Source organism: Pipistrellus kuhlii, unplaced genomic scaffold, assembly GCF_014108245.1.
Source record: "Pipistrellus kuhlii isolate mPipKuh1 unplaced genomic scaffold, mPipKuh1.p scaffold_m20_p_2, whole genome shotgun sequence".
Classification (NCBI taxonomy): Eukaryota; Metazoa; Chordata; class Mammalia; order Chiroptera; family Vespertilionidae; genus Pipistrellus; species Pipistrellus kuhlii.
The window spans coordinates 66,320,640-66,347,644 of NW_023425515.1; the positions used below are offsets into that span (position 1 = coordinate 66,320,640).

The 27,005-nt window shown below is 36.7% G+C and overlaps 2 protein-coding genes and 1 non-coding gene across 7 annotated transcripts in view; 2 read left to right on the forward strand and 1 right to left on the reverse strand.

Annotated features, from left to right (window-relative positions):
- Positions 1–455: 455 nt before the first annotated feature.
- Positions 456–27,005, forward strand: part of CBLB (Cbl proto-oncogene B) — a 212,556-nt gene continuing 186,006 nt past the window's right edge. For 4 of the 5 annotated variants that reach the window (XM_036448716.2, XM_036448718.2, XM_045584017.1 and 1 more), the window contains exons 1-3: positions 456–599; positions 2,043–2,224; positions 16,137–16,387. In XM_036448716.2, coding sequence (XP_036304609.1) covers positions 2,057–2,224; positions 16,137–16,387 — 419 coding nt within the window. In that variant the 5' untranslated portion in view covers positions 456–599; positions 2,043–2,056. Of the gene's footprint in view, positions 600–781; positions 933–2,042; positions 2,225–16,136; positions 16,388–27,005 lie in introns of those variants that run through there. The other variant, XM_036448717.2, reaches the window with a different exon arrangement.
- LOC118722956 (basic proline-rich protein-like) lies at positions 526–1,660 on the reverse strand. Its single transcript, XM_036445114.1, has 2 exons — positions 1,549–1,660; positions 526–1,238 (listed from the first exon to the last, which is right to left on the reverse strand). Exons 1-2 carry the CDS (start codon positions 1,658–1,660, stop codon positions 526–528), a joined length of 825 nt encoding a protein of 274 aa, XP_036301007.1.
- On the forward strand, positions 24,684–24,790 carry LOC118724998. Its single transcript, XR_004989766.1, has one exon. It is a non-coding gene; the product is annotated as a U6 spliceosomal RNA (small nuclear RNA).

The window sequence follows — 27,005 nt, forward strand, 5'->3', positions numbered from 1 at the left end:
CTTGGGCCTGGGACACGCCCAGGTAGAGGAGCAACAGCCTCTCAGGCTCCACTCCGTTGCTATGAGACAAAAGACTAGGAAGGTGAGCGAAGCAGGAAGTCCCGCCTTCGAGCCCCAGTTGGCTCGGGCTCCAGCTCCCCCGACGCTCACGCCCACCGGCCCACTCCCTATTGGTCAGCTCTCCCTCGCGCCTTGAATCTTTTCCATTTCCTTTCCCTTTTCCACTTTCGTTCTCGGGTGAGACCAGCCTCCCCCATTCTCCTTGGAGTCCCTCTTCCTTTGGGCCGGGCGGCCAGCGGCCCTTCCTCTGGGGCCATTGTGTACCGTGGAAGACGTGGACCGGGCGGCTGCGAGAGGACAGGCACCTTCCGCCCATTGGCGCCCCGCGCTGTCTGGCAGCGCCCCGGCCTACGCGATTGGCCCACCCCTCGGCGGCCCCGCCCCCGGCCCCGCCCCGCGCCCCGTCCCTCAGTGTGTGTGTGGAGTACAGGGGTGGAGTGTCCAGCGAGTGGCCTCCTCCTCCCGCTAGTGCCGCCGCGGCGTCCCGCGGCCTCCCGAGTCGGGCGGGAGGACAGAGCGGGTGTGGATTGGTCTTGACGGTAATTGTGGCGTCTCCCCGTCTCGTGGGCTCGCGCTCTGGGCGGGGGAGCTCCTTCCTCCCGAGCTTGGCGTTGGACGCCGCTGGTGTCCGCCCGGGGGCTGCCCGCGCTCCGGGGGCTCTGCGTGTGGAGGAGTCGGACTCGCGCACACGCGTGTCTCCGGCCCGAGACGGCGCGGCGGGGCCGGGCGGGAAGGGGGCGCCGCGGAGGCTCGGCGTTTGTTTCTTTCTGTCCCGGGGGCCCCGGGGGCGGCCCGGCGCGGGCCACCGAGGACGAGGGGACGGCCCCGGCCCCAGCTGTCGCCGCCGCCGCCGCAGGCACGGCCCGGAGCGGGTATTAAAGCCCGGATCGCGGGCCGGGCCCGGGAGGGGAGAGGGAGCGGGCGGGCGCCGGGGTTGCAGACTCCCTCCCGGGGAGGTGCGTGCACTGGGGAGCCGGACCCAGAGCGCCCGGGACGCACGGACGGAGGGGGCTCGGGCGCTGGAGGAGGCGCCAGGAGATACTTTGTCCTTTCTCCGTGTCCCCCTTCCTCTCCCAGCGAAGGTCCCAAAAGTGACAGGCGGGGACCCTGAGCCGGGAAGGGGGCGCGGGGCGTCCCCCAAACAAAGCTCTGGACGCTCCCCAGCCCCTTTGGGGGAGCTGAGAGGCCGGGAGCGAAAGAAGCGAACTCTTTTCTTTCTGTGCCCGCTCTCGTCAGTTTCTCACCCTCTCTGTTAGAAATGGATTTTGTTGGTTGGTTGGTTGGTTGGTTGGTTTCTAGTTCTTTTTTTTGTGGGGGTGGAAGGGGTGGGTTGGGGGAAGGGTCTTAACTTGGGGTGAACTCCTCACCGCGTTGGTAGAGAATTGTGTGTTCCTGTCTCCTTTGCTCAGGGGTCCAGTCATGGGCGGTTTTATCGGGGAATAGCCAAGTTCTGAGCCTTTGTTGACAACAGACATGTGTGCCTCTTACGCTTCTGTAGAAAAATCTTTACGTTTATTCTGTAACTTGGTAAAATCGGAGTGGAAGTGCGGTTTTGGAGTAAGGCTCTCACAAATGTTTCCCGGGTCTCTGGTTCTAGCATTTTTGAATTGGAATTAAGGCGAGAGAGGGCGAGAACATTGTGTTCTTAACCAGTTGGAGGAAACCTGTGTAAGTTTTTTTTTGTTGTTATGACTTGGGTATTAATCAAGCCTTCCCTACTTGAAATGTGAGAAGGATGCCTTTTTAACTCTTTAGTGTCCCAAATGCAAGTCTAAGCTCTTGGCTCCTAAACTGTGTAGAAACTCAGAGGGCAAATCCGCACACTTTTGAAAAGTTGAGTCTGGGACCCTGGGTTTTGTTCTCATCGATGTAGAAGATAGAGTGGGTGCAAGTTAACCAGGCCTGCTTTCTCATAAGTATTTTCACGACCAACTAACTTTTTTTTTTTTTTTTTTTTTTTTTTTTTTAATTTCCTCTCCAAGAACTGAGATTCTAGATGGCAAATTCTATGAATGGCAGAAACCCCGGTGGTCGTGGAGGAAACCCCCGGAAAGGACGGATTTTGGGCATCATTGATGCCATTCAAGATGCAGTTGGACCCCCTAAGCAAGCAGCAGCAGATCGCAGAACTGTGGAGAAAACTTGGAAACTCATGGACAAAGTGGTAAGTTCTGTCTGACTGTGCCTGTACTTAGACCTAGTCACCCAGGATATGGCTTCTTCAGTTTTACTTATACTGGTAATTAATAATAATTATTATTGTGGCAACAATCTTTTAATTTGGATTGGCTCTTTTAGTCTGTTTGACATCCACTCTGTGTTTTGAAAAGTTGGATTCAGAGCAGACTCCTCCCCCTCTCCCCCTTTGTCCTACTCTTCAAGGTTCAAAGTTCCTCTATATGACTCAGATATGTAAAGTTTTTACTGTTGGTTGTTCTTTGTCAGGTGCATGGCCATAGAATACTTTGGAAGTGTTAGTTCTCTCCAGTGTGAGGCTGTGTTGCTATTAATTAGATAACAAAAGAGTGCAAACAGGCAATTTAAGAAGTCTTTGATGGACCATTCATGACAACCACAATGTGTGATGCTGAGAATATTTACAGGGGGAAAAGATTAGTCCTTAAATGAGGAAGCAGTATTTGAGAGAATTTCCATTTTCTTCTTTGATAAAGCATCTTCATTAAGAAACTTTTTTGTCGTTGTTAATGGTAAAGTTAAAGTTTCTTTCATCTATTCCATTTTGAAACAGGAAACCTTTTGATTGCACATTGTTTATCGTGAAAGGAAAATTTATGATGGAGGTGTGGGGCTGAGTATCAGAAACCACTGTGGTTTCTGCATGTTGCTTTCAGATGAACTACAATTTCACAAGAAAAAATGAAGCAAGATGTCAGATCCAGAATTAATAGTTCTTGCTTTTGAAGCAATAGTACTTTCCCCTAAATGTTTTTAGCACCTTATGGTTTTACTGCCTAGATATTTGGGGCTAATTCTAATCTTTCTTGACTCAGGGTTCTTGATAACTTAATTATTGTGGAAATGGAGGTTTAAAAAGTATTATTTTGCAGGGATATGCTAAAGCCTTCATGAGATCAAATAGTATCAGTCACCTTTACTTTTGGTTTGTAACTGTGTGCAAATATTTGCCATAATAAGCCACTGTCAGTGGCATTAGCAAATACAGGAAGGTGATAAGATTTACTTTATTTCATTTATCCTTATGGAAAGTACAGGTGGTTAGATGAATGATAGGCCTGCCATTCTGTGGCTGGTGGTGCTAACTGCAGAGCCAGAATATTTTTGCCAGATAAATATCCTTAGCTTTGGGCTTCAGTGTGACCTATTTAAGCTTCTGCCAATTTATTCAAATTGTGATATTAAAGTGGTCCAGACAGAATGACGTCGTAGTGTCAGAACTGTAACTTGCTGCTTGAGGTCAGGTTTTGGTTTTTAGCATTGGATACTTAAGAATGAGGAGTATGCAGCTGGAAAAATTGCATGCATTTGGCAGGCACAATACTAGCTGTCTTGCCTTTTCTAAAATGTATGCAATTGATGGTCACTCGTTGCTGAAATCATTATTTGGGTATACGAGAAGGAATGCAAGGTTTTCCTCTAACTTATCTGTTACACGAGTGACAAAAAACGGGTCAGATTCTGCCCGGGAGTTACTCCTCCCACACCACCCCCTTCTTTGAGTGGTCAGAATTTGTATAGGACAGCAAATGAACAAGATTTATGTAAGGAAGCGGTGAGCTATAGTTAACATACAGTTATTCTTTTTCAAACATTAAAAAATATCTCCATTAATTTTGGTCTGTAACTTATGGTTAACATAAGTTGTATCTACTTTTAATTATTTCACCATGGTTTATGGTAATATACATGGATATTTAATAGCTAAGCTTCTGCCTATTGTTTATTTTATTAACCCTTTTGTGGATTTGGGTTTAGCCTCTTCATGTGAGAAACTTGACTTGTAAGGAAATCAATTATCTCAAGTCTTTACTTAGTGGAATGTGGGTGTGGGTGTTGGCAAAGGTGCACTGTATGGTTTTTACCCCATTTGTCTTCATTGTCAGTGATGAAAATTGTTCTGTGCACTTATGAATACATTCGTGGGCTTTCTGTAGGGAAACTACATAAATCGTTATAAAAGAGTTCAGTATATTTGTTACTATTCTATTGCACATTAATAAAAAAGGAATTGATCATTACTAACTGAAAATATATTTTTATTTAATTGTGTAGTGTACAAGCAATCCTCACATGTGTTTATCTTTTCATCTTTTTTTGTCAGTGATGAAGGAAGTAGTTCAGATTCTCAACATTGTCCCAGTAATTACATCAGGAACTTTACTAGTAATCCAAAAGTTAATCCCTTGACACATCACCTAACTGTTTTGTAAAGTAATTGCAATAGTATGAATTTAGCTTCTGAATAACAGAAAATCTGGTAGTTATGTAAAGGGCAGGGTTAAGGGATATGAAGCGGTCCAGTAACTGTGTCCCTTTCCTTGACTTCTAGAATTTAAAATGGCCAACTGAGATTCCAGTTCTAATTGTTATGTTTTCAGAAGGAAGTCTTTCTGTGCAAGGTCACTGAGAGGAGAAGAGAGTAATTGTTCAGTTGTGTTCCTTATAAGATGCAAAGTGTTTTGTAACAAAACTTGAGTTGCATAGAATTAGCATAGTAAATTTACTGAGGAAAAGAATAGTAGCATATCCCAAAGCATCTCATATTTTCTGGCCTTAGTTCTCTGTGTTAGTATAACTCAGTAGCTGACACCAAACTCTTTTAAGTTAGTTCATTTCTACTTGGTACAATGATAGGACTATTACTCGTGAATACGCATTTGAACTCAAATACACTTTCCAAAGCTGTTGCAAAGATGGGTGTGTTTTTTTAAGCACTATATAATAAAACATTTATTGAGAGCCTACTATGTCCCTATTAAGTGCTTATACTGGGGTTGCAAAGTTAGATAAGATATAACTCTACCTCTAATCTGTCAGGGACTTCAGAGACCAGCAACAGAGCCAGACATAAAAATGCATAATTGCCATTTAGAATGGAAAGGGCTGTGATGCAGACTTACACAAAGTACAGTGGCAGCAAAGTAGAGAACTGCCCCCTTGTTTTCTGGCCACTGTTGAGATAGTTGTCTGTTTGGATTCTGCTGGCCACTGACTTTACGAACAACATTATGGTACTCTTGCTAGAAGTGCTGAGGTGAGGGTAAGGAAATGATTGCTAATCAGTATGGTAGGAGTGATAATTTATTAATGTGAGGTTCCTGAACATGATTTTCAGAAGCATCTTAGCCAGGTGATGAAAAATGGAGGAAACCATTTTCTATCTAATAGATACTAAATGTACTGATTATGTGTGGCAGTTCAGGAAATTATAAAATAATTAATTGATGGCAGAGAGCAAAGCATTTTGAGTACCTGTATGCAATTTTGTTTCACTGTTCTTGTCATTTATTTGAAATTACGTTACTGAGTTTTAAAAGTCTTTAGAAAATGATGCCAAACAGCCTTTTGTGCCTTTTATCCTCAGTGCATTTAGCACATTTGTCAAATCTGGCATATAATTCATTCTCTATTTCTATAATTTCATTGTGACCATAATATATTTTAAAGTTTGTCAATCAAAGAAGCTTGGATTATATACAACTATTTGTTGTGTTTGAGAATAATATCTTTCTTGGGCCCTTGGGACAGGAAGTACCATATATTTAAATAATTTTTTACGTATTTTCTTTTCCTTAGTGAAATTGTTCTGTGTTAGCAGAATCATGTGCCCAAGTAGGCCTACATAGATAAGCATGTGGGCAGTTTTGTTTAGTACTGAGTTAGGTTTTGAGTTTGTCTTAAATTAAGTGATCCTACAGTTTGCTACTTGTTACTTTTATTATGTTTATTTATTTAAAATATTTTATTGAATTTATTGGGGTGACATTGGTCAATAAAATTGTATAGTTTTCAGGTATGCAATTCTATAATACATCATCTGTGTTTTGTATTGTGTGTTCACCATCCCGAGTAAAGTCTCTTTCAATCGCCATTTATTTCCCCCACCCCCTTTCCCTTTGGTAATCACCATACTGTTGTCTGTGTACATGAGTTTTGTTTGCTTTTTTTTGCTTAATCTTCATCCACGTCTTCCCCCGCCTCCCCAACCCCCTTTCCTTTGACAGATGTCAATCTGTTCTCTGTATCTGTGAATCTGGTTCTATTTTGTTTGTTTATTTTGTTCATTATGTCCCACATATAAGTGAAATCATGGTATTTTTCTTTGGTTTATTTCACTTAGCATAAATCTCCAGGTCCATCCATGCTGTGATACTTGTTACTTTTAAAAAAAAGCTTTTGATAAAATAACAAACTTAAAGGAATCCTTCCAAGAGTTACCTTGGCTTATCCTTGTGATATAGGGCATATATGTAGCAGAAGCCTTAATCACTTAGTAATCTTTTAATTGGTATAAAATTTTAATCATTCAGATTTTGGATCAACTTCTTTCTTTCAAAGTTGCTTTATATACTATCTATTGATTTCCTCATTCATTTATCATATCCCAACTCTAGAGATAGAGATTTATAATTAATCATACAAGCCTATAAAATACAATAAGTGCTATAATATGGTATAAATGAAGTGCTGTGAGATAGTTTGTGGCAGAGGTGAACAGTCGGTATAGAATGCAGCATGGTGGAGGTACTATCAAGCTATTAATTTGTATGCTTTGCATTCCAGTGAGGTGGAGGACATAGGTTGAAGAAATAATTGGTAAAGGGAGATTGTGGAATGAGAGATGTGTGTTAGAGGAAGATGAAGAGGCTTTTACAACTCTGTCAAGGAATTTGAACTTTGTTTATTAGACAAGGAACCATTGAAGTCTTTGAGCAGAGAAAAAGTCAAGGCTGTGGTGTAATCTCGAATCTACAAAAGAGGATTAAAAGAAAATAAACTTAAAAGTAGTAATAATGATCAAGAGAAATTAAAACAGACTGGGCAAGATATAATGAAGGGCTAAGTTAGAGAATTGACAGTAGGTATGGCTCAAATGTGGCAGGTATTTGGAGGTAAAATGTCCTGGTGACCCTTCAGATACAGAGAATGAAAGAAAAGGCGAAGTGAAAGTGACTCTTGAGGTTTTCAGCCTAGTTGACTCTGAAGGCAGTGATGCTCTTAATGATATAAGGAACATAGGAGGAAAAAGAGGAAGCTTGGGAATTGGTGCATGATAAATTTGTTTTTGACCATGTTGAGTTTGACATGCCAGAGTAAAATTCATTTTGAAGTCAGAAAAATTGAATGTGCAGTTCAAGAGAGAAGTTGAAACTAGAGAAAATGTTTGGTAGATATGCCTATAGAGGTAGCATTTCAAGCTATAGATCAGTAAGAGATCAGCAAGGCAGAGTAAGTGAGAGTCAGAGAAAAAGTCAGAGATGGGAATTTTTGGCTGTATGCCAGGTTGTATCTGTAATTCGATGGCAACGAAGGAAAATAATGCTTCAAAGAACAGTGAGGAGAGAGGTGGGAAAATAATTAGAACATTTTGATTTCTTGGGTTGAGACAACATCAATAAGGAGATAGTTTCAAATTCTGAGAAAATCAAATTCAAGTGGAGAATATCATGTAGAATGAAAATTTAAGAAGTCTTTGAATTTCATGAATAAAGACCACTGTTGATCTGTCAGAGTAGTTTCACCTATACGATGGGTATAGATTGGAAAAAAAATGTGTGGATTATTTAGAAATTGTTCTAAAATCATGACAACCAGTGAAGGAAGGAAGTTATGATGCCTTAACTGTTTGAGCAGAGCATAACTTTGTGTTCGTGGGTGCTGTAGGAGATGTTAGTAGATGGTAGTTAAGGGATGTTGGTAGGGAAAGATTTAAGATGTAAAGTAAGTAGAAATAATTGATAAAGTGGCATCCTTGATTACAAGGGTGAGAAAGAAGGACTAAGAACAAGTAGAAGAGTAAACCCTTGGTAGATAACCAACTTCCACTCAGACAAAAGGGAAATAAGGAAATAAACACAAGTTTTGAGAGCATTTCTAAATTTTATCTTGGGTTATCAGGAATTTATTTAAGGTATAATAGTTGTAATGTTTAACAGTGTATTTTAAAATTGTATGTTATAGAATAAACAATATGTATTTTTACTTGTCTTCTAGCAATTAAGTGGGTGAATAAGCAAAACATTAAAATGGAAATAATTTCTCACCCTATACATGAAAATCATCTTAGAAACATGCTGTGACTTAAATGATGCCAGGATGCTATTTTTATCTACTCTGTTTCGGCATATATTTAAGGGTTTTAAATATATTTGTAAGTTGCTGATTTCCCCTCCTAGTAATGAAAGAAGCATTTTGAAAATTTTAGTTTTTTAACATATTCCTACTTAAATAATTGTTAAGCTCACTCATAATATCTTCCAATAGCAATAATAAAACAATTATTAAATGTTTTACTGTTAAAATTTTTATATCACAATGTGCTCAGGTAACTGCTCTGGGCTTATTAGCTTTATTTGCTGCTTTCCTGCACAAAACATGCCATATTTAAGAGTTTCAGGTAGTATGAAAAATTTTAGGAGGTAAAAAAGTGGTTAGTACCTTTGGTCTAATTCTCGTACCTTTGCAAAACCTGAAGGGATCTTGTGATGTATGGTATAACAGCATATGGAAGGAGAAGGAATACTAAAAAATAGTGAGTGTCAACCATGTACCAGGACCTGTGCAGAGCATTTTACATTGTCTCTTCTAAGAATTAAACATTCTAAGAGGTTTCCAGAAGAAGAAACTGGCCCAATGTTGTAAAACTAGTAAATGGCAGGGCCACATCTTAGCTTTTATTGATTCTAATGTCTATGTTTATGGTATGTAGATTCAAACACACTGCTCCATGGAGTCATATGATTCTGCCTCCTTCTATAACAAGTACTAAGTCAAGAGTATCTTTACTCCTGTATTTGATAAGATCAATTTGTTCTCACTTTTTTAGACAGATTTATCATATATTATAGACTTCCTATTTGTATTATTAGCTTCTTGTGAGAGGTTCTTCCTTTGCTCCTTTTCTCTTTTTCTTCCTCCCCTTCATCAAGTATTTATTGCATATCTACTGTGTACAAGATTCTACATTAGGTGAGGTGATAGACCAGTGTGATTAGATATGTTCTCTCTACTTTTAAGAAAATTCTATTTTTTTAAATAAAATATGTTTCTATTTTTAGAGAGTGAGTAAAGGAGAGGGATAGAGAGAAAGAAAGATTGATGTGAAAGGGGAAACAGATCGGCCACCTCCTTCACGTCTCCTACTGGTGATTGAGTCCGCAACCCAGGCATGTGCCCTGACCAGGAATTAAACTGGTGACATCCTGGTTCATGGGTCTACACTCAACCACTGAGCCACAACAGCTGGGTTCCATTTTTATTTGGAAGAAAAATTGCAAACAAATGAATACACAATTGCAATTTTAATTACAACTAATCAGTTTTTAAATGATGCTTCATTATATCAGTATTCTAAATAAATCTTTATTGAAAACCATAGAGGAATTGTTAGTTTCTTCCAAATCCAATTTTATATGCTAATTTTCTTATTTTGCCCAACTGATATTCTATGTAGGAAGAGTTTATATTATTTTTATACTTCTTACATTTTATACTTTATACATTTTGCCTTTTGTACACTTAGTGATGATTTGCTAAATTCAAATGGAAAGACCTGTTGGCAGTAATAACTCCAGGTTTTAGACAAGTGGTCAGACCAGAACTTGGTTCAACAACCTCTGTACTCAAGTTCTGGCCAAGAAAGAGTTCAGAGCCAAGATTGAAACTATAAGAGAACATTTACGTGGAAAGTCAGAGAGGAAGAAGAAGTGAGCTCTATAAGAAATAGGCTCAGGAAATAAGTTACAAAGGTAAAAGAAGGGCCTTGGAGCTTAGAGGAAAGAAAGCTAAAGGTGCCTGGTCTGGGGGAAGCAAAGGGGAACTTGAAGAGCATGGGAGTGCTTCTGAGAGGGACAGTGTGCTGGGTTCTCTGTCCTAAGGGCTTTTAAGGGTGGAGACTTTAGGGGAGGCCCTAGGGGGAGGATCTCAATAGAATATTCATCAGCTTTCCAGGTGTCTCCTTTCAGGGTCCTGACTGATTGGTTGGCACCAGGGCAGGGAGTCATTAGTCAGTGCATCTGGTCCTGAGGCCAGCCATGCATCCCTTGTCTGGTTTTGCTGCTTTTCTGGTCCTGGAGCTGAAACACAACTGAAGTCTAGAGGTTATCCTAGGGGTTAGTGCAAAGGTTTGTTTGGGGGTTGTATGAAGTTATCCTTCTGTCTCTTGTTCCTCCTCTAAGGTGGTCTAAAACTAGCAGTAGCCCAGGGGAGGAAAGGTCAGGGGAGAGTCTGAACTGTATTACCAGCATATGCTGGAACAGGAAGGTTGCCTAGGGGCGAGGTCCTTGTTTTCCCAGTTTTGCCTGATGTTAGGCACTTGGGGCTTTTAGTCCTGGTGACCTGTACTTGGCCCATCGTCTTTGTTCTGCTCATGTCTAACTGCCTACCAAAAACCCAAACTACTTATAGATGCTTTTTATCATGATGATGTACTTTTATGTAACTGTAATACGGAACCTCTTACAACATTTACATGAGAAGCAGAGATAAGGCATTCTTTCAGGCTTTCCATATTGTCTTTAAAAATGGTTATTTCACTTTGTGGGTACCTTACTTGATTTAATATAACTGAATGCCCCATGAAGTGTGGTGTGTTTCATACTGAAAGTCTGCTACCATATAGACACAATGTCTTACTGTTGAAGTTTCCATCTGGTTCAGTATACTTTCTTTCATACATTGTAGGACCTGGTTTGACCTTGTTTGCAAGAAATATGTTGGATGACCTAATACCTCTTTGTTACCTATTGGTTGGAAATTTTAATTAAGGCAAAGTCAGGAAACTCTTTAAATGCAAGTGTTCTAAGAATAATTAATGGGTTTTTAAATTCTTATAAATTCTGTATTTATAGTTGTGCTTTTGCTTTGATATGACTGATTATAAATTTTTATGTATGTGTATACATATTCATGAATCTATTGAAATATACACAGTATTTATAGATTAGACATATATTTTTATGTATGTCAAACAATGCGGACATATATAGACAGGCCTGCTTAAAATTCTTTACATACATTTAAACAAATACACTAGGCAGTTGTTTACTGTAATGAAGAGAGTGCCTGACTCTCAATTAGGTTCCGTTTCTGTGTTTTAGTATTGTCATCTCAAAGGGAAGGAGTTAGTCTTGATGATCCCCAAGGTCCTTTTCAGCTAGCTCTAAAATCCTTTGAGTCAGTGACTATAATGCAATTTTTAGCCTAATTCCAATACTAAGTGTTTTGCCTTTTAGTTCAAAAGCAAAGAGGAATGTTGCTAATGAACTAATGCTTTCATGCTTCAGTCAGTGCCTGGAAAAGTTTATCATTGTAAAGTGTGACTGCAAATTTGTTCTTTGGTAAACTCTTCTGTGTTGGGACCACTTTCATTCCCTGGGTACTTCTAGAAGAGTTCAAAATCAGAACTTGAACCTTGTGGTGATCTTGATTTTTCTTCTTAATATACTGCTTTATGAAAAGCAATTTTTCTTTCCCTGGCTTTGGCTATCTTTGCACATAACAAGCACTCAATAAATATTTATTGAATTGAATTGAATTTGACCTTTTAGAAGGCATAGTCCTGGTGTAAGGTTATTCATTTTCGGCAGGAGTGGTCATAAATTAGAATTTAATACTAATCCACCTGATGAACTTCATGCTTAGCAGCATATGGTAGTTCAGCATTGTATGTTGCATGTTCCTCAGTGCAAATTTAGAAAACTGTGTGACCTGTAGGGGCCTGATGAATTGACTAGCCAATTTCAAATCTACTTGCACTGCTCACCCATGGATTTTCTGTTTCCCCATGGTTTTGAATGAGGGCATTGACTCTGCTCTTAACACACTGTGCACTCTGCTTCCTCTCAAGCCTTTGCACACCCTTTGCATGGATTATTCCTTTTACAAATTTCGGTATGCCTTTCTTAACGCTCCCATGTAGCACTTCATACATTCCTGTTTTGCATTGCTCAAATTCTCCTGCAATTCTTTTCTAGGCCACTAGTTCTTTTCACTACAAAACACACAGATCTATGATTTCTTTCTTTCTTTCTATATTCTCTAGCGCCTGAAACAATGCCTGACACAAAGGTTTGTAAAATTAAAAAAAATGAGTCCCAAAGTTTATGTAATTTGCAAATGGAATAAAATAAAAATGTAAATAAGTATAGCCAGGGATCATTGATTATATGTCTGGTACTAATTAAATTATGATATAGGTAGAAAGAAGATCAGTCTGAGATTCAGAAGATGCAGGCTCTTGTGTTGGATTAATGACTTCTTAATAGTCCCTTAATCTTTGTAGTTCTTAGTTGCTTTATCTGAAAATGAATGGTTTGGACAGGATCTTTACTATTAATAAGATCCCTTAGAGCAGAATTGCCTTGCTCCTAAATTAATTATAGAGAACTAGGTCTCTTCTGCCAGACTCCTTGAGGCAGGAAGTATCTTCTAATCATCTATAATTTCCTGGCACAAAGCTTAGTACCTGGTATATAGTAGTTATTCAAACAATATTACTGAATGAAACAATAAATTCCCAGAGAGAATTATGATTTAAATAAAGCATGAGAAAAAGATTAGGTAGATAATAGTTAATTAAAAATGTATAACATTTAAAAGAATCTATTGAAGAATAGTTATTTTCAATGTCTGAAAAAAGTACTTGGGAGAAATTTTTTATTTATCAATTGATATATTCAACAATAGAGGAAATGAATTTGCAATTGCCCAGTTCCCTAACTACAAGTTAATAATTTTTTAAATTGTAACATGTTGTACCAAGTTTTATGTGCTGAAATTTAACTGCTCCTGGAGGATGTTGGTAGAGATATTTTTAAAATTTGTATATACTTTTGATACTATTGTTTAGTCTTAGGAATTGAAAAGCTATATCTTATTTCAACTAGGATTTCTGAAATCATTTACATATTAGTGACTTACTAAGACTTTAGGGCAGTTTTTACATTTAAACTATGCCTATACCTTTGGGTTATTGATTTGAATATTAGTGTGGTTAAATCATGAAAACAGAGAAGTAATATAATCATACTGTTTATGTATTTCACATATACCTTATGTATATATATGGTATGTGGTATTCCAGAATTAACCAAGTGATCTGTATATCCATTTATTAGTTCTGTACTATATGCTAGACAGCTCTGTTTTGGGCACTGTATACAATGAGGAGGAAAATATGAAGATGCTCTCAGTGAATGTAATAAATGGTTGTCTTAAGTTGGGGGCTCATGCTTGATAGTTTGAAGAATATTTTTTTCTCCCCATAAAAATTATATGTTTTTTATTTTATAAAAGCAAGAGAGATAGTAAGTTTAAGAGTACTCTTTTCATTTGTTGTTTTCTTGAGTTTTTGAAAAATTTAATTAATTTTTAGATAGGAAGAGAGAGGGAGAGAGAAAGAGAAACATTGATGTCAGTATGGGACATCAATCTGTTGCTTCCTACCAGGGATCCAGCCCACAACCTAGACACGTGCTTTAACTGAGAATTGAATCAGCAACCTTTTGGTGCATGCCATGACATCCAACCAACTAAGTTACATTGGCCAGGGCTTCTTATTTTTTTGTTTGTGGTTCTTGAAAGTATTATTATTCAGCTGCTTTCTATTTGGCCCAGACATTTTTATGAGTATCCAGCAGTGGATGCAAGTTTTGCATGATCTGAAATTTGGAGGGGTCCTTTTAATTAAAAAAAAAAAATGCAAAAGTATAAATACAAAATTGGATATGAAGGTCAATTTTCTTTGAACAAAAAAGTTATAACAAGTCATACTTTAAAAGTATGAGAAATTCACAAACATCAGGGAATTTCCACTCTGTACATTTTATACTTTGATTCTCTTACATTATCCACTGGACACACTGAGATGACCCGATTTGACCTGGACCTTCCTGCTCCTATGCTGGGCTAGTCAGTATTGTGGGCACTTAAAGTATTTCTGAAGCCATTCTTTTATTACAACTGCTGGCAGTAATTTAATTCTAGAAGTGACTGTGCACTTCACATGTACCTTCCACTAAAGTTAAACTAAATGTATCTTCAGCCCAAATTCTAATTAGCCTGATTCCGTAAATGCCCATGTCTACTCCATTGCCAACCAACAGGATACATGTGATGGAAGGAAAGTCATATTAGAAAAAGATGGCAGTCTTAGCCAGTTATGTTTAAAATGTCTTGCTCTTGAAAAACTTACAAAATAATAATAATAATAATAATAATAATGAAGGCCTTAGAGCCAGGTGTATGAGGGAACCTCAAGTTTACTCTTCATTAGCTTTTCAGTAAATTGCCTGTATGCGTATATTTTGCAAGTTCACTCTATGTATGATCTTAAGCAATTCCCAATGATTTAATTAAATAACTGGATGGTTCCTTATACCCTATCACAAGAACATGTGAAAGTGAATGTACTCCCAGTGGTTGTGCAGCACCTGATGGAATGACTGAGTGGTTATACTGTAACACAGGTTTATAGGCATGGTTGATAATCTGGGGTGGTGGAAAAGGCTCGTTCTAACCTGACACCATTTACTACCTAATAACTCAGTTATTAAAATTGCACTTATGTTTTATTCTCCTTAGGGTTAGGAACAATATATAAAACATTAATTAAAATCTATAAAAGCATTTTACCTAGGAGTTCAATGTAGTAAAATAATATATAGATATGAAACATTAGTTACCAGAAGAGTCTCATTTCCTCATTTTTATTTTAAAAAGAGAATGTTAGTGGTATGCAATAATTAATACCCTGGAGTTCTATTAAGTCATGAACAATGAGACATTGTAGACGAGAAGTTGAAAACTTTAGGACTTGACAGTAAAGGTATGGTTGAAGTAAAACTGAGCAAAAAACCAAAAACCAAAAAACAAAACAAAAAAACCCAAAAACAACAAACAAACAAACACCACCCAGAGAAAACCTCATGTATATAAACAACATTATGGTGATTACCAGAGGGGAAGGGGGTTGGCAGGAGGTAGAACAGGGTAAAGGAGGAATAAATGGTGATAGAAAGAGACTTGACTTAGGGTGATGAACACACAATACAATATACAGCTGATGTTCTATAGCACATGTGTCAAACACAAGGCCGCGGGCCAAATCTGTCCCGCCAGGCCTTGCAATGTGGCCCGCACCGCGCTGTCATCACTGCACTCCGCTGCGTTTCCATCACAATGACAGTTTATGACTGTTCAGTAAACCATTCGGCCCGCGATTTAGGCTGGATTTTAGATTTTGGCCCCTTCTCTGATTGAGTTCGACACCCCTATTTTATAGAATTGTGCACCTGAAAACTATATACTGTAGGTCCTCGCGTTATGTCGGAGTAATGTGATTTTTCGCCATAAGCCAGAACCTATCTACATATGTGCTACATGTCACTCACATGGAGCACATATGCAGCAGTAATGAAGTGAAACTAAAAAAAATTTAAAAGAAAGATAACAATTCCTGACTTTTACTTGTGGTAAATTACGTCGAAATGGTGGAACATACATACATACATACATACATACATATATATATATATCTATCTATCTATATATATATATATATATATATATGGGATATGGTGACATAACCACAAAATGACTTAAGTCGAGTCCAATGTAACCTGAGGATGGCCTGTAATTTTATTAACCAATGTCACCTCAATAAATTAAATTAAAAAATAAAACTGAATAGGAGGAGAAGGAAATAGGTTTTAATTGTATTAAGAGATATTTGTCAACACTTTGTAGACTGGTGTTAATAATTTAAGGTCAAAATTCATACAATGGAAAATAAAGAAATAGTACATAGTTTACTAAGTATCTCTATAAAAAAAAGTGTGGTTCATATGAAATGTTTTATTTTTGTCTTTGTTTTTTAGGTCAGACTGTGCCAAAATCCCAAACTTCAGTTGAAAAATAGCCCACCATATATACTTGATATTTTACCTGATACATATCAGCATTTACGACTTATATTGAATAAATATGATGACAACCAGAAACTTGCCCAACTCAGTGAGAATGAATATTTTAAAATCTACATTGATAGTCTAATGAAAAAGTCGAAGCGGGCCATAAGACTCTTTAAAGAAGGCAAGGAGAGGATGTACGAGGAGCAGTCACAGGACAGGTAAGTCTATTTCGGGTTTTATTTCTTAGTGTTAAAGTCATTTATGTTGCGTTTTGTTTCACAGGTAGCATAAATGTCAAAATGTGTTTACTTTGGGGAAATGTCATTTCAATTGTGTCTTCACTTTTCACATTATCTAGATCTTGTAGTTTTACAAAAATTTGTGATAATAGCTAATTTGTGAGAGAGTGTTCTTATTTTTTTAAAATAGATATTATTATATATTTTAGATTTATAGAAAAATTACTTGGAAAGTACCCTCTCTCTTATATGCAGTTATTCCTATTATAAATATCTTGTATAGTGCGGTACATTTGTTACAGTTGATGAACCAATATTGATACAGAATTATTAATTAAAGTTCATAGTTTGTATTAACGTTCACTCTTTGTGTTGTATAGTTTTGTGGGTTTTGACAGATGTATAATGTTATGTAATTTTTAGCGCGGTATCATCTTAGAATAGTTTCACTGCTTATAAAATGCCCTTTGCTCCTCAGTATGGTTTAACCCTCTTATGAAGTCATATTGTTGAAAGTACGTAATAATGTAATGTTTTCAGACTGGCTTCCTTCACTTAACAATATGCATTTAAGGCTCCCCCATGTCTTCATAGCTTGGTAGCTCATTTATTTTTATCACTGAGTAATACTAATTACATGGGTAGACCACAGTTTGTTTATTCATTGACTTGTTGATGGACATCTTGGTTCCAGTTTTTGGCAATTATTGATAAAACTGCTGTAATTATTCATATGCAGATTTTTGTGTGGACATAAGCTTTCAGCTCTTTGAATAAATACCTAGGAGCATTATTGCTTGATCTTATGGTAAGCTTATGTTCAGCTTTGTAAGAAATTCCTAAACTGTCTTCCGAAGTGGCTGTAATGTTTTGCATTGCAACTGGTTTTCTATTGTTCCACATCCACCAGGATTTGATATAAGAAACACTGTCTTTAAGATGGAGTCTCGATTGAATGTGTGGGTGTTGTAGATGTGTGTGAGAGATGTAGTTTCCATTCTCATACTTGTCTATTAAGTGAGAAACTGGACTAGGGTGGAGGAGAGAGCAACTGACTCCTTATTTTGTGTCTATAATTTTTGAATTAGAGACCCCTCATTAAAGCTTCGTTGTTTGGCTAATTTAATGTTAAATTTTATGATCTACAGTACTTTAAACCAAGTAAAGAATATAACAAATCATTTGATTTCTAGGGTATTTTAAATATATTGGGAATATTCACTGGTAGTGCTACTTTACTTAGATTTCCAAACTGAAAAACAAAGACAGTATTAATTAAAATATATAATATTTTAACACAGTTCAGTTGAATTTCAGTTTAAGATAACCTCTGTGGAATTTATTTTCCTTTTATATATAGAAAAATCTCTTAAGAAACCTCTAATGTTTCTTTCAGGTTGGAAAAATTAGCCTAATGATACATATGATTGTATAGAGAAAATTAATTTACCTAGGTATGCAGACTCTGAATTTATCTATAAATCCAGAAAAAACAAATAGTCCAGAGAGAATAAAACCATCTAATTTAAACATAGGAAAACCCTCTCCCAAATGTAAAATGGCATAAAGATTTATTTACTCATAATTTGCTCTCTAAATTAGTGATGATCCCTAATATAATCATACTAGTCTAGCCAATTATATAACTGTAGATTCATCACAATATTCTTGGACCAGTTTATATATCTTGAATGTGGTAAATCTTCCAGTTGCCTTTTAGCTTAAAGCTCTTAAGACTGTTCTACAGGACTGCCCAAGGCAGTTTGGATTGCCAGAAGGAACCAAAAATAAGGTAGAGATGTATCCTAGTGATTATTTCTTCTTAGGCCTTTCAAGAATGGCCAAGATTGTGAGATGCTAGATGTTTGTTTAAAACTCTATTTTCAGCCGAAACCGGTTTGGCTCAGTGGTAGAGGGTCTGTCTGCGGACTGAAAGGTCCTGGGTTCGATTCCGGTCAAGGGTATATACCTTGGTTGCGGGCACATCCCTGGTGGGGTTTCTGGCTCTCTATCTCTCTCCCTTCCTCTCTGTAAAAAATCAATAAAATATATTTTTAAAACTCTATTTTCACTTCGTAGTTCTACCATTGATCTAATAAAACTAAGTTTTTCTAGAAATATCTTTACAGTTCTTAGTAGCCCTGAATTCCCAGATTTAGTAGCCCTGAAATTCCTCCTGGTCTCTTAAAATTTACATTTTAGGATATTAGGACAGTGAGAAGGTGTGTAACTTCTAGATCAGGAATTTAAGTTGATACAGTGTTTTAATTGGTTGTAGTAATTTGTAATATGGTAAACTTGTATCCCACTTTTTACATCTTTTATAGTAACTTGAAACATTTGCTAACTCATTAGTTATAACAACTATTTCATTTATAAATTTTTATATTTGTGACTTTTTGTGTAGGAGCATATCATAGGGACTCTATAAATTTTGATTGATTGTAGATTTTTATAGATGATGATAGATTGCATAATGCTGATGATTACATTGATATTATTTAAATTCTGTGTTTTAAGTGTCTAAATTTTTTCACTCTCCTAAATTCAACCTTAAGATAAAGTTTATTAGTATTTGTGCTTGTCTAGCATTCCTAGTTAGATTTCATTGTCATCCATGTTACATATTCTGATAGTATTCTGTGGCCAGCTGTGTTTATACAAAATTTACATTTGATAAATATCTTGGTCTATTGTAACAAGGACATAGATTTTTGACTTATTTTTTTTTATTTGGTAGTATGTTTTTACTCTCAATTCTAGATTCCCTTACGATTCCATGGAAACTGAGGCTGAAATGTGCCATTGTATATAGGAGCTCTTGGGCATTTTGTTCTATAGACTATATAAGAAACAGTAAAAAATGATTATCATTGTTAGGCAGTAGAGTATTCTATTTAGTAGACTGGCTGTTACATGTATGATACACTAATTATTGGGGATATTATAAATTCCCTAAAATATATTTATATTTTTAATTCTACAAATGATGTCACTAAGTACATTAGTATTATTAGGTTAAAAATGTAGGACAGTTATAGTAGAAATATTAACTTGGAGTTCATTGTCTAAATCAGTATTTTCTCTAGTGATTTAGTACTTTATTGAAGAAAATTATGCTAGATGAGTATATGAATCAAAATGTTTATTTTATAATAACGTTCCTATTGTATTAAAAATAGACTCTGTGGATGCTTTAAATGTAAGGGCAAATGGGTAAAATTCATGTATCAATTTTGAACTATTTTTGCTTTAACTGATTGTGAAAATATGAGTAGTCTGAATTTTTAAAGTAACAACATATATGTGATAAAACTACAAACAAATAGAAAGATAAATATAGTAAATGCCACAAAATGTATTTCCTGTATAGAAGGCAAGAGGTATAAAGTATAGATATATTTATTTACTACTGAAATAGGTCCTAAGGCACATAGTGCAAGCTTCTTGCTTTGAGAATAGGTGGAATAGTGACTTCTTTAGAGGCAGGCTGCATGCTTTGCTCGACTTTTACAGTAATCTCTTCTTTCCCTAGTATCACTTTTCATCCATGGTTTTTTCTTTTTTCTACTTGTAATCGAACCTCTCCCTGAGCTCGTGCTTCTTTCTCTAGCTGAGCATCTAAACCATTCTGAGCTGGTATTTTTTGGAAGAGTAATTCAGTGTTTTTTGGCACACATAATGTTTTTGTGCATATGTGTCGAATGGAGGTTAAGGATCTTGTGGAGAAGGGGCAATTTATAGTTTGAAGTACAGAGAAGAAAACAAACATCTTATCGCTTAAAGTGTTAGTGGCAAAAGCAAATGGGTATGAAGATAGTGATCACTGACAAATGTAAACACTGATAGAATGCCTTTCTTTGGTGACTTGGCAGTTTCTTCAGATGACCATTTTAATAATAAAATGTACTTTTTCATATAAAAAGTTATGTATTAATCACAGACTCTGCAAGGCCTGATGTTGGGCACTGTTTTTAAGAACACCCAGAGGTGATGGCCTAATATTCAGATCAGGATATTCAGATTTTCCATATTTTAGAACTGTTTCAGTGAATCAGAGTGCTACAATCCATTGTTTCCCTCTCACACTCTGGTTTACAACCACTGAAACAAAACCAAAAGTTGACTGAGGTGTTAAATAGCTCTGTGTTTGATAACCTATCTGTAAAGAAAATAAAGGCTTTTAAAATATTTGTGCCAGAGAGACACACAGAGATGTTGTGTTATTTTTTATGTCATTTCAAAGCCCTGGACCTTTTCTTGTGCACATGTATTGTAGAAACAAATCATAATTTGTATAGTTGGTATAATTATATTCACTCCAATTAAGATTTTTTTTACAAGTATTTTGACATCAAAAAATTAGTTCTAGAAAATGATAGCCTTATTAAAATCTTTCAGGAAAAAAATATTTTCTCCACTGACCATTTGGCTGAAGAAAGGAAAATGTATAACCTGTTACATTAATAAAATGCCTTTCCTGCTAAAGGACTGCAGATCACTTGGCTTGCTGTTTATATCTGTGTTGTGTTTATGAATTAGTGTACCAAAAACATTGTGGAAGTGACATATAAAAGATACATGGTTCAGTTAAAAGTTGAATTAAAAACATTAGTTACCACAATAATAATAATAAAAGTGACAACAACACACGAAACTGCAAACAAGCCTACTTTCTTTCCTCATACCACTGTATGACAACATTGCTTTGGCCAAAGAATAATGTTGCATTAATTTAAATATTTATGTTTGTATAAACACAAAACATGCTGGTTACATAGTCATCAAAATAGTTCAGAAATTCCTCATGGGTTTTCAGTTTAACTACCTAAAGAGATTGACCTGTTTGCACAACGTGGACTTTATGTAATAGTTTTACTACTGGACCTCACAGGTTAATGGCCTTGTTTGTAGTGTCACGTAGTTCCACATTTTCTCCAAGGCAGCTCTGTGCATAGGAGCAGGAAGTGAGGAAAGAGTGCTGATGAACTGAGTACAGCAATCTCACGGTCTGAGGCCATTTCTGCCCCAAGTGTCTTTGTGACCTTTGTTGGTTTCCTGACTCCAGTCTGTTTTTTCAGCTTTTAAATTGTTTTCTGGATATTCACCATATTTTTTGGCTCAGATATTTCATTCAACGTCATAAAAGGAAGTTGTAGTTTGTTTCAGATGAATGCTGCTGTTGCTACATCAGTTTATAGTTTTTCAAATTCAGTAAGTTTATGGTAAAAATATTGTTTTTGTTATCACAATAATTACTTGCAGGAGAATTAATTTTAGGATTATGTCTTTCTTTTTAAATAATTTGTGCACTAGTGAATGATATTTATTCTATGAAATATAATTTATTATACAGGAAAGGGAATGACATATTCTTTTTAAAAATAATTTTACACTTTAAAAATTAACCTAGTTTATTTCTCTTTTTAAATTTACAAATGGTGAAAATTGCAGTTCTTTTGCATTTCATGGGATAAGAAAAAAATGATTTTTTAATAAATCAAAATAGGTTATTGATGCTTTTTTGAACACAAATATTTTAATTTAAACATACATAGTTACTATTTAACTTTTTTCTATATGTGTTTGTATCCTAGGCATTTTTTTTTCTATTTTAGCAAAAGATTAGAGGAATGAAAATATTACTTTTTAATATTTTAAAATTACAATCTATAACTTGGATTCAGAGGACAAATACTAGTCAGTCCTTTTAAGAGCAAGTGTGTCTGCCAGGTAGGAAATAGGATTTTCTTTAGAAAACGTGACTACCTTCTTGACATTGATTTATCATAAATGAGTAAAAAGTTTATTAAGTTTTGATAAGAATGCCTTTATTCATATTTCAGAATCTGGGAAATGTGAATATACTTTTCTAAAGTTTGGAAATGAAGGAGCTTATTTCTTTAACACACTGTGAAAGTAGAGACTACAAAAAAGTTATTTAGACAAATGTCAAATTAAACAAAGGGGGTCTGTGAGAGTGGAGAGGTGAGAACTTGCAGAATCTGACTGTTAAAGACTTCATGGCTAAATATCCATGCTTCTTTGCTAACCAGATACAAAGTAATTTTCTTGTTGATTTTCATGTAAGTAAAAAGTGAAAGGGGTTTCATCAGCAGTTTCCTTTTTGGGGTACAATTTCAAAATACAAAAGCATACAAGTTATTAGGTATAACTTTAAACTAAATTCATAGTTTTTAAATAAAATGTTTACATTTAATCCATTTATTTGCTATTTATTTTATATACTTTTTTTTCAGTACTGTATTAATACCACCCCCCAACTCCTGGTTTATTAGCTGTGAAAATTTTTATTGCAATGCATTTAATTTCCTTCCAAGTCAAATTATATATTATACACACATTATATTTTGATATTAAAATTGGAGATTTTTTTTCTTGCAGCATAGAGTTCATCAAATGTTTATAAATTCCTGAGAGTGGTAACTATTGTATTACTGTAAGCCAACTCACAAGACTCAAGTGAACTTGGCTTTATGGTGGAATACCTTTTATGTTTTCAGTCTTAAGGCAGCTTATTAAAATTGATGTTTTCCTTTCACTAAATATCTGGTGACATTTAAATTTGATAATTAAAATCCAGAAGCACTTAAGAAAGAATGCCTGTTTTTAGTTTCATAATAATAATACTCCCACAGAGAAGGTTGATGACTGATGTCTTTCAAGTGGCTGATTTGTTATTTAGTTAAAGAAAGCTCCTTTGGCAGTTTCTTACAAAACTAAATTAAAGTATGTTTATAAAACAGACAAGCTGCAGTGATAATCCTATAGCCCTGAGGAATGCTTGGAAATCTAGCCCTAGAAGCATCTTTGTGTGTGTGTGTGTGTGTGTGTGTGTGTGTGTGTTTCAGTGATTTAAGGAAGAAGTGAAGTTGCCAGAAATCCAAATAGATTAGCATCAAGCACTAACTAAGCAGGTCATAAAAATTTAGTCCTGTCCTGTTTTGCTATACAGTGCTTCAGGAATACTAATTTTTCTAAGCCTGTGTTTAATATTAATCTTTGGTATCTTTAAATTCATAGTTAAAACTTAAGTTCTTGTTTTACTTTGCATTTAAACACATATAGTTTTCAAGTTTCACATGTGAAGTCATTTAATAAATGTCATCTAATAAAAGAGTAATATTTAAATTGACCATCACTCCAACACACAAAATGGCTGTCCCCATGTGGTCAAAGATGGCTGCCCCCATGTGGACACAAGATGGCCACCACAAGATGGCCAGCAGGGAGGGCAGTTGGGAGGGACAAGGCCTGCAAGGGAGGGCAGTTGTGCATGATCAGGCCAGCAGGGGAGGGGAGTTAGGGGTGACCAAGTTGTCAGAGGAGGGAAGTTGGAGGCAACCAGGCCTTCAGGAAAGGACAGTTGGGAGGGATTTAGGCCTGCAGGGGAGAATAATTGAGGGGGGAACCAGGCCTGCAGGGGAGGGAAGTTAGGGGCAAACAGGCTGGCAGGGGAGCAGTTAGGCATCAATCAGGCTGGCAAGGAAGTGGTTAGGGGGTGATCAGGCTGGCAGGCAGAAGTTGTTAGGGGCAATTAGGAAGGCAGGCAGGCAAGCAGTTGGGAGCCAGCAGTCCTGGATTGTGAGAGGGATGCCCAACTGCCCGTTTAGCTCTGATCCTAAATGGGCAGTCAGAAATCCCTCTAAGGGTCCCAGATTGGAGAGAGTGCAGGCTGGGCTTGGGGACACTCCCTCTCCCGCCAATTCACGAATTTCGTGCACCAGGCCTCTAGTCCTATATAATAGGCTAATATGCAAATCGATTGAACAGCTGAATGACTGGTCACTATGATGCACACTGGACACTCAATGAAAGAGCTGCCCCCTGGTGGTCAGTGTGTTCCCACAGGGGGAGCACTACTCAGCCAAAAGCCTCTTCTGCCTCTTTGGCAGTACTAAGGACCCCTCGGGGGATGTCCGCCTGCTGGCTTAGGCCCAGCTTAGCAGGGAACAGGCCTAAGCCTTCCCCTAGGGCTCCCACATTGCATGAGGGTGCAGGCCAGGCTGAGGCAAATCTCCTCCCCCTCAATCCCCAGTGCATGAATGTCATGCTCTGGGCCTCTAGTTCATAATAAAGAGATTGAGATTGCCTGTGTTCTTTGGTTGGACCATTGAAGAACAAAAGGTGCTTCCAAGACTGTTTCCACTTCTGGTGGCCCCGGGCATCCCATGGCTTGTGGCAGGATAACTTCACAGTTTCTGTCATCATGTGGTGTTCTGCTCTCTGCGTGTGTCCAAGTTTCTCTCTTCTTGTGCTCGATTCAGCAGCACATATACTGAAATTGGAACGATACAAAGAAGATTAGCATGGCCCCTGTGCGAAGATGACATGCAAATTCGTGAAGCATTCCATATTAAAAACAAACAAACAAAACAAAAACAAATTTCTCTCTGCTTACAAGAATACCAGTTATATTGGATCAGGCCTAGAATTATGACCCTATCTTAACTTTACTATGTCTACTAAGACTTTATTTCCAAATAAGATCACATTCATAGGTAGGGTGGAGGTTAGGATTTAAAAAAATCTTTTTAAAAGACAAAATTCACTCTTTAAGTGACCAAATATGGTAGTGAAAAATGTATACTGAGGAGGGAGAGTCAATTGAAACTTGAGTGTATGTCACGATAGTATGAAAACTTCGTTTGGTAGAAGATAATGCCAAACAAATTGTCTTAAAATTATTCTTTTTGAAAGAACTCTGGCTTAAATATTTTGTAATTTTTTTCAGGTTTATAATAAAACACATGGTGAATTAAATTATCCATTAATTTTATATGTATATTGAGCCGAAACCGGTTTGGCTCAGTGGTAGAGAGTCGGTCTGCAGACTGAAAGGTCCCAGGTTCGATTCTGGTCAAGGGCATGTACCTTGGTTGCGGGCACATCCCCGATAGGGGGAATGCAAGAGGCAGCTGGTCGATGTTTCTCTCTCATCGATGTTTCTAGCTCTCTGTCTCTCTCCCTTCCTCTCTGTAAAATATCAATAAAACATATTTAAAAAAAATTTATATATATATATATATATATATTGAAAAGCATAGAAAGTTCAACTTTTATCAATAATAAAATTTACATATGTTAATTTATAGGTAATTTGTTATGACAGTCTTACTGATTTTAATGTATAAAATGCCATATCTTTAGAGATTATTAATGTTATAAATATATACATTTAATTAAAAGTTGTAATATTAATAGCCTGATTATCTTTTATTAAGAATTTCTATTTCATTCTTTTATTTTGTGATAAACTCTGGAGAATTAATTAAAATCTTTAATTATGACTTACATCATCACCACTAAATCTGTTTACAAAGTTTCCTGGATTGCAAATTAAAAAAAAGATGTGGGAGGTGTTTTCTGTGTTGATGGCTTAGAATAGGGTACATTCACATTCACTTTTTGTGTCTCTAATAATAAGATAAAAAGTATTTTAAGTATGACTTTAAGATTTCAGAGAATCAACTTAAGACTTTTAGTTTAAACAAGAATAATTTTTTCAAAAATGGCACAGGGTCAGCAAACTATAAGGAGCTGGATGGTAAATAGTTTAGATTTTGTCACATCGCCTCTGGCAACTGCTCAACTTTGTTTTTAGAGTAATAAAGAAAGCATAGGCTATGTAGATGAATAGGAATGGCTTTAATAAAACTTTATTTACAAAGCCATGTGTTAGACAAAATTTGTGCTGTAGGCCATAGTTTGCCAACTCTTGGCTTAAAGTGTTAGTAATCTAAATTTTGGATGGTCAAAATTTTACAAATGTTTATCAACATGGATTGATTAAGTTGCATCAAGTAGGAATGCATTTGGCTAAAAGTAACAATACCCAGTGGACACAGATAACAGGGCCAGAGGGTGAGGGCATGATTGGGAGGTTGGGGAGACAATGGGGAGATAAAGACACATATGTAATACCTCAGTCAATAAAGAAAAAGAAATATAAGTAACGATACCTAACCAACGGTAGCCTATATATTTAGGAATATATGGGGTTGGTAAAAGTAGGTTTACAGTTGCACTGTGACATTCTTTTGATCAAATAAAGCTGTTGTAATAATCATAACCTACATGTCTTTCCCATACTGGGAACTGTAAACCTACTTTTGCCCATCCTGTATATCTCTCAACAATGCTGAGACACACAAGTTCTTTTTGATCTTGCAGTCCCCTTGCTTAGTATTTGGGTTTTCATCTAGAACCTCATGGTTATAGACTTTCTGCTGCAGCTCCCTATTTTTAAGCTACAAAACTGAGGAAAGAAGGGTAGCACCACATATGCCTGTCCTCTTTTTATCATTGATTGAAAAGCTGCCCTGGAACCTCTCTTGCTCTTGCTCTTGCTCTTGCAGGCTGATTCCTCTTAGTCTTCTCAAGCCTGAAAAAAAGGTGACCTGCAGAACAATAGTGAAAACTGTTTAGTGTAAATTTTTCTATTCTTGTTGGCTTTCTAGGGAAAAAAAATTTCAAAGATAAAAGAAGCCACAAATATACTAAGGCAGTTTTATCTCAAACTCATTATCCTTTGAAAGAGAAAACGATTGTTTTTCCCTTAAGTATTACCTCATTC

Coding starts and splice junctions, on each gene's coding strand:
- LOC118722956 (XM_036445114.1), bottom strand. CDS start 1,660: ATGCTAGAACCAGAGACCCGGGAAACATTTGTGAGAGCCTTACTCCAA. Junction 1,239..1,548: donor AAAGATTTTTCTACAGAAGC/GTAAGAGGCACA, acceptor CCGGCCTCTCAG/CTCCCCCAAAGGGGCTGGGG.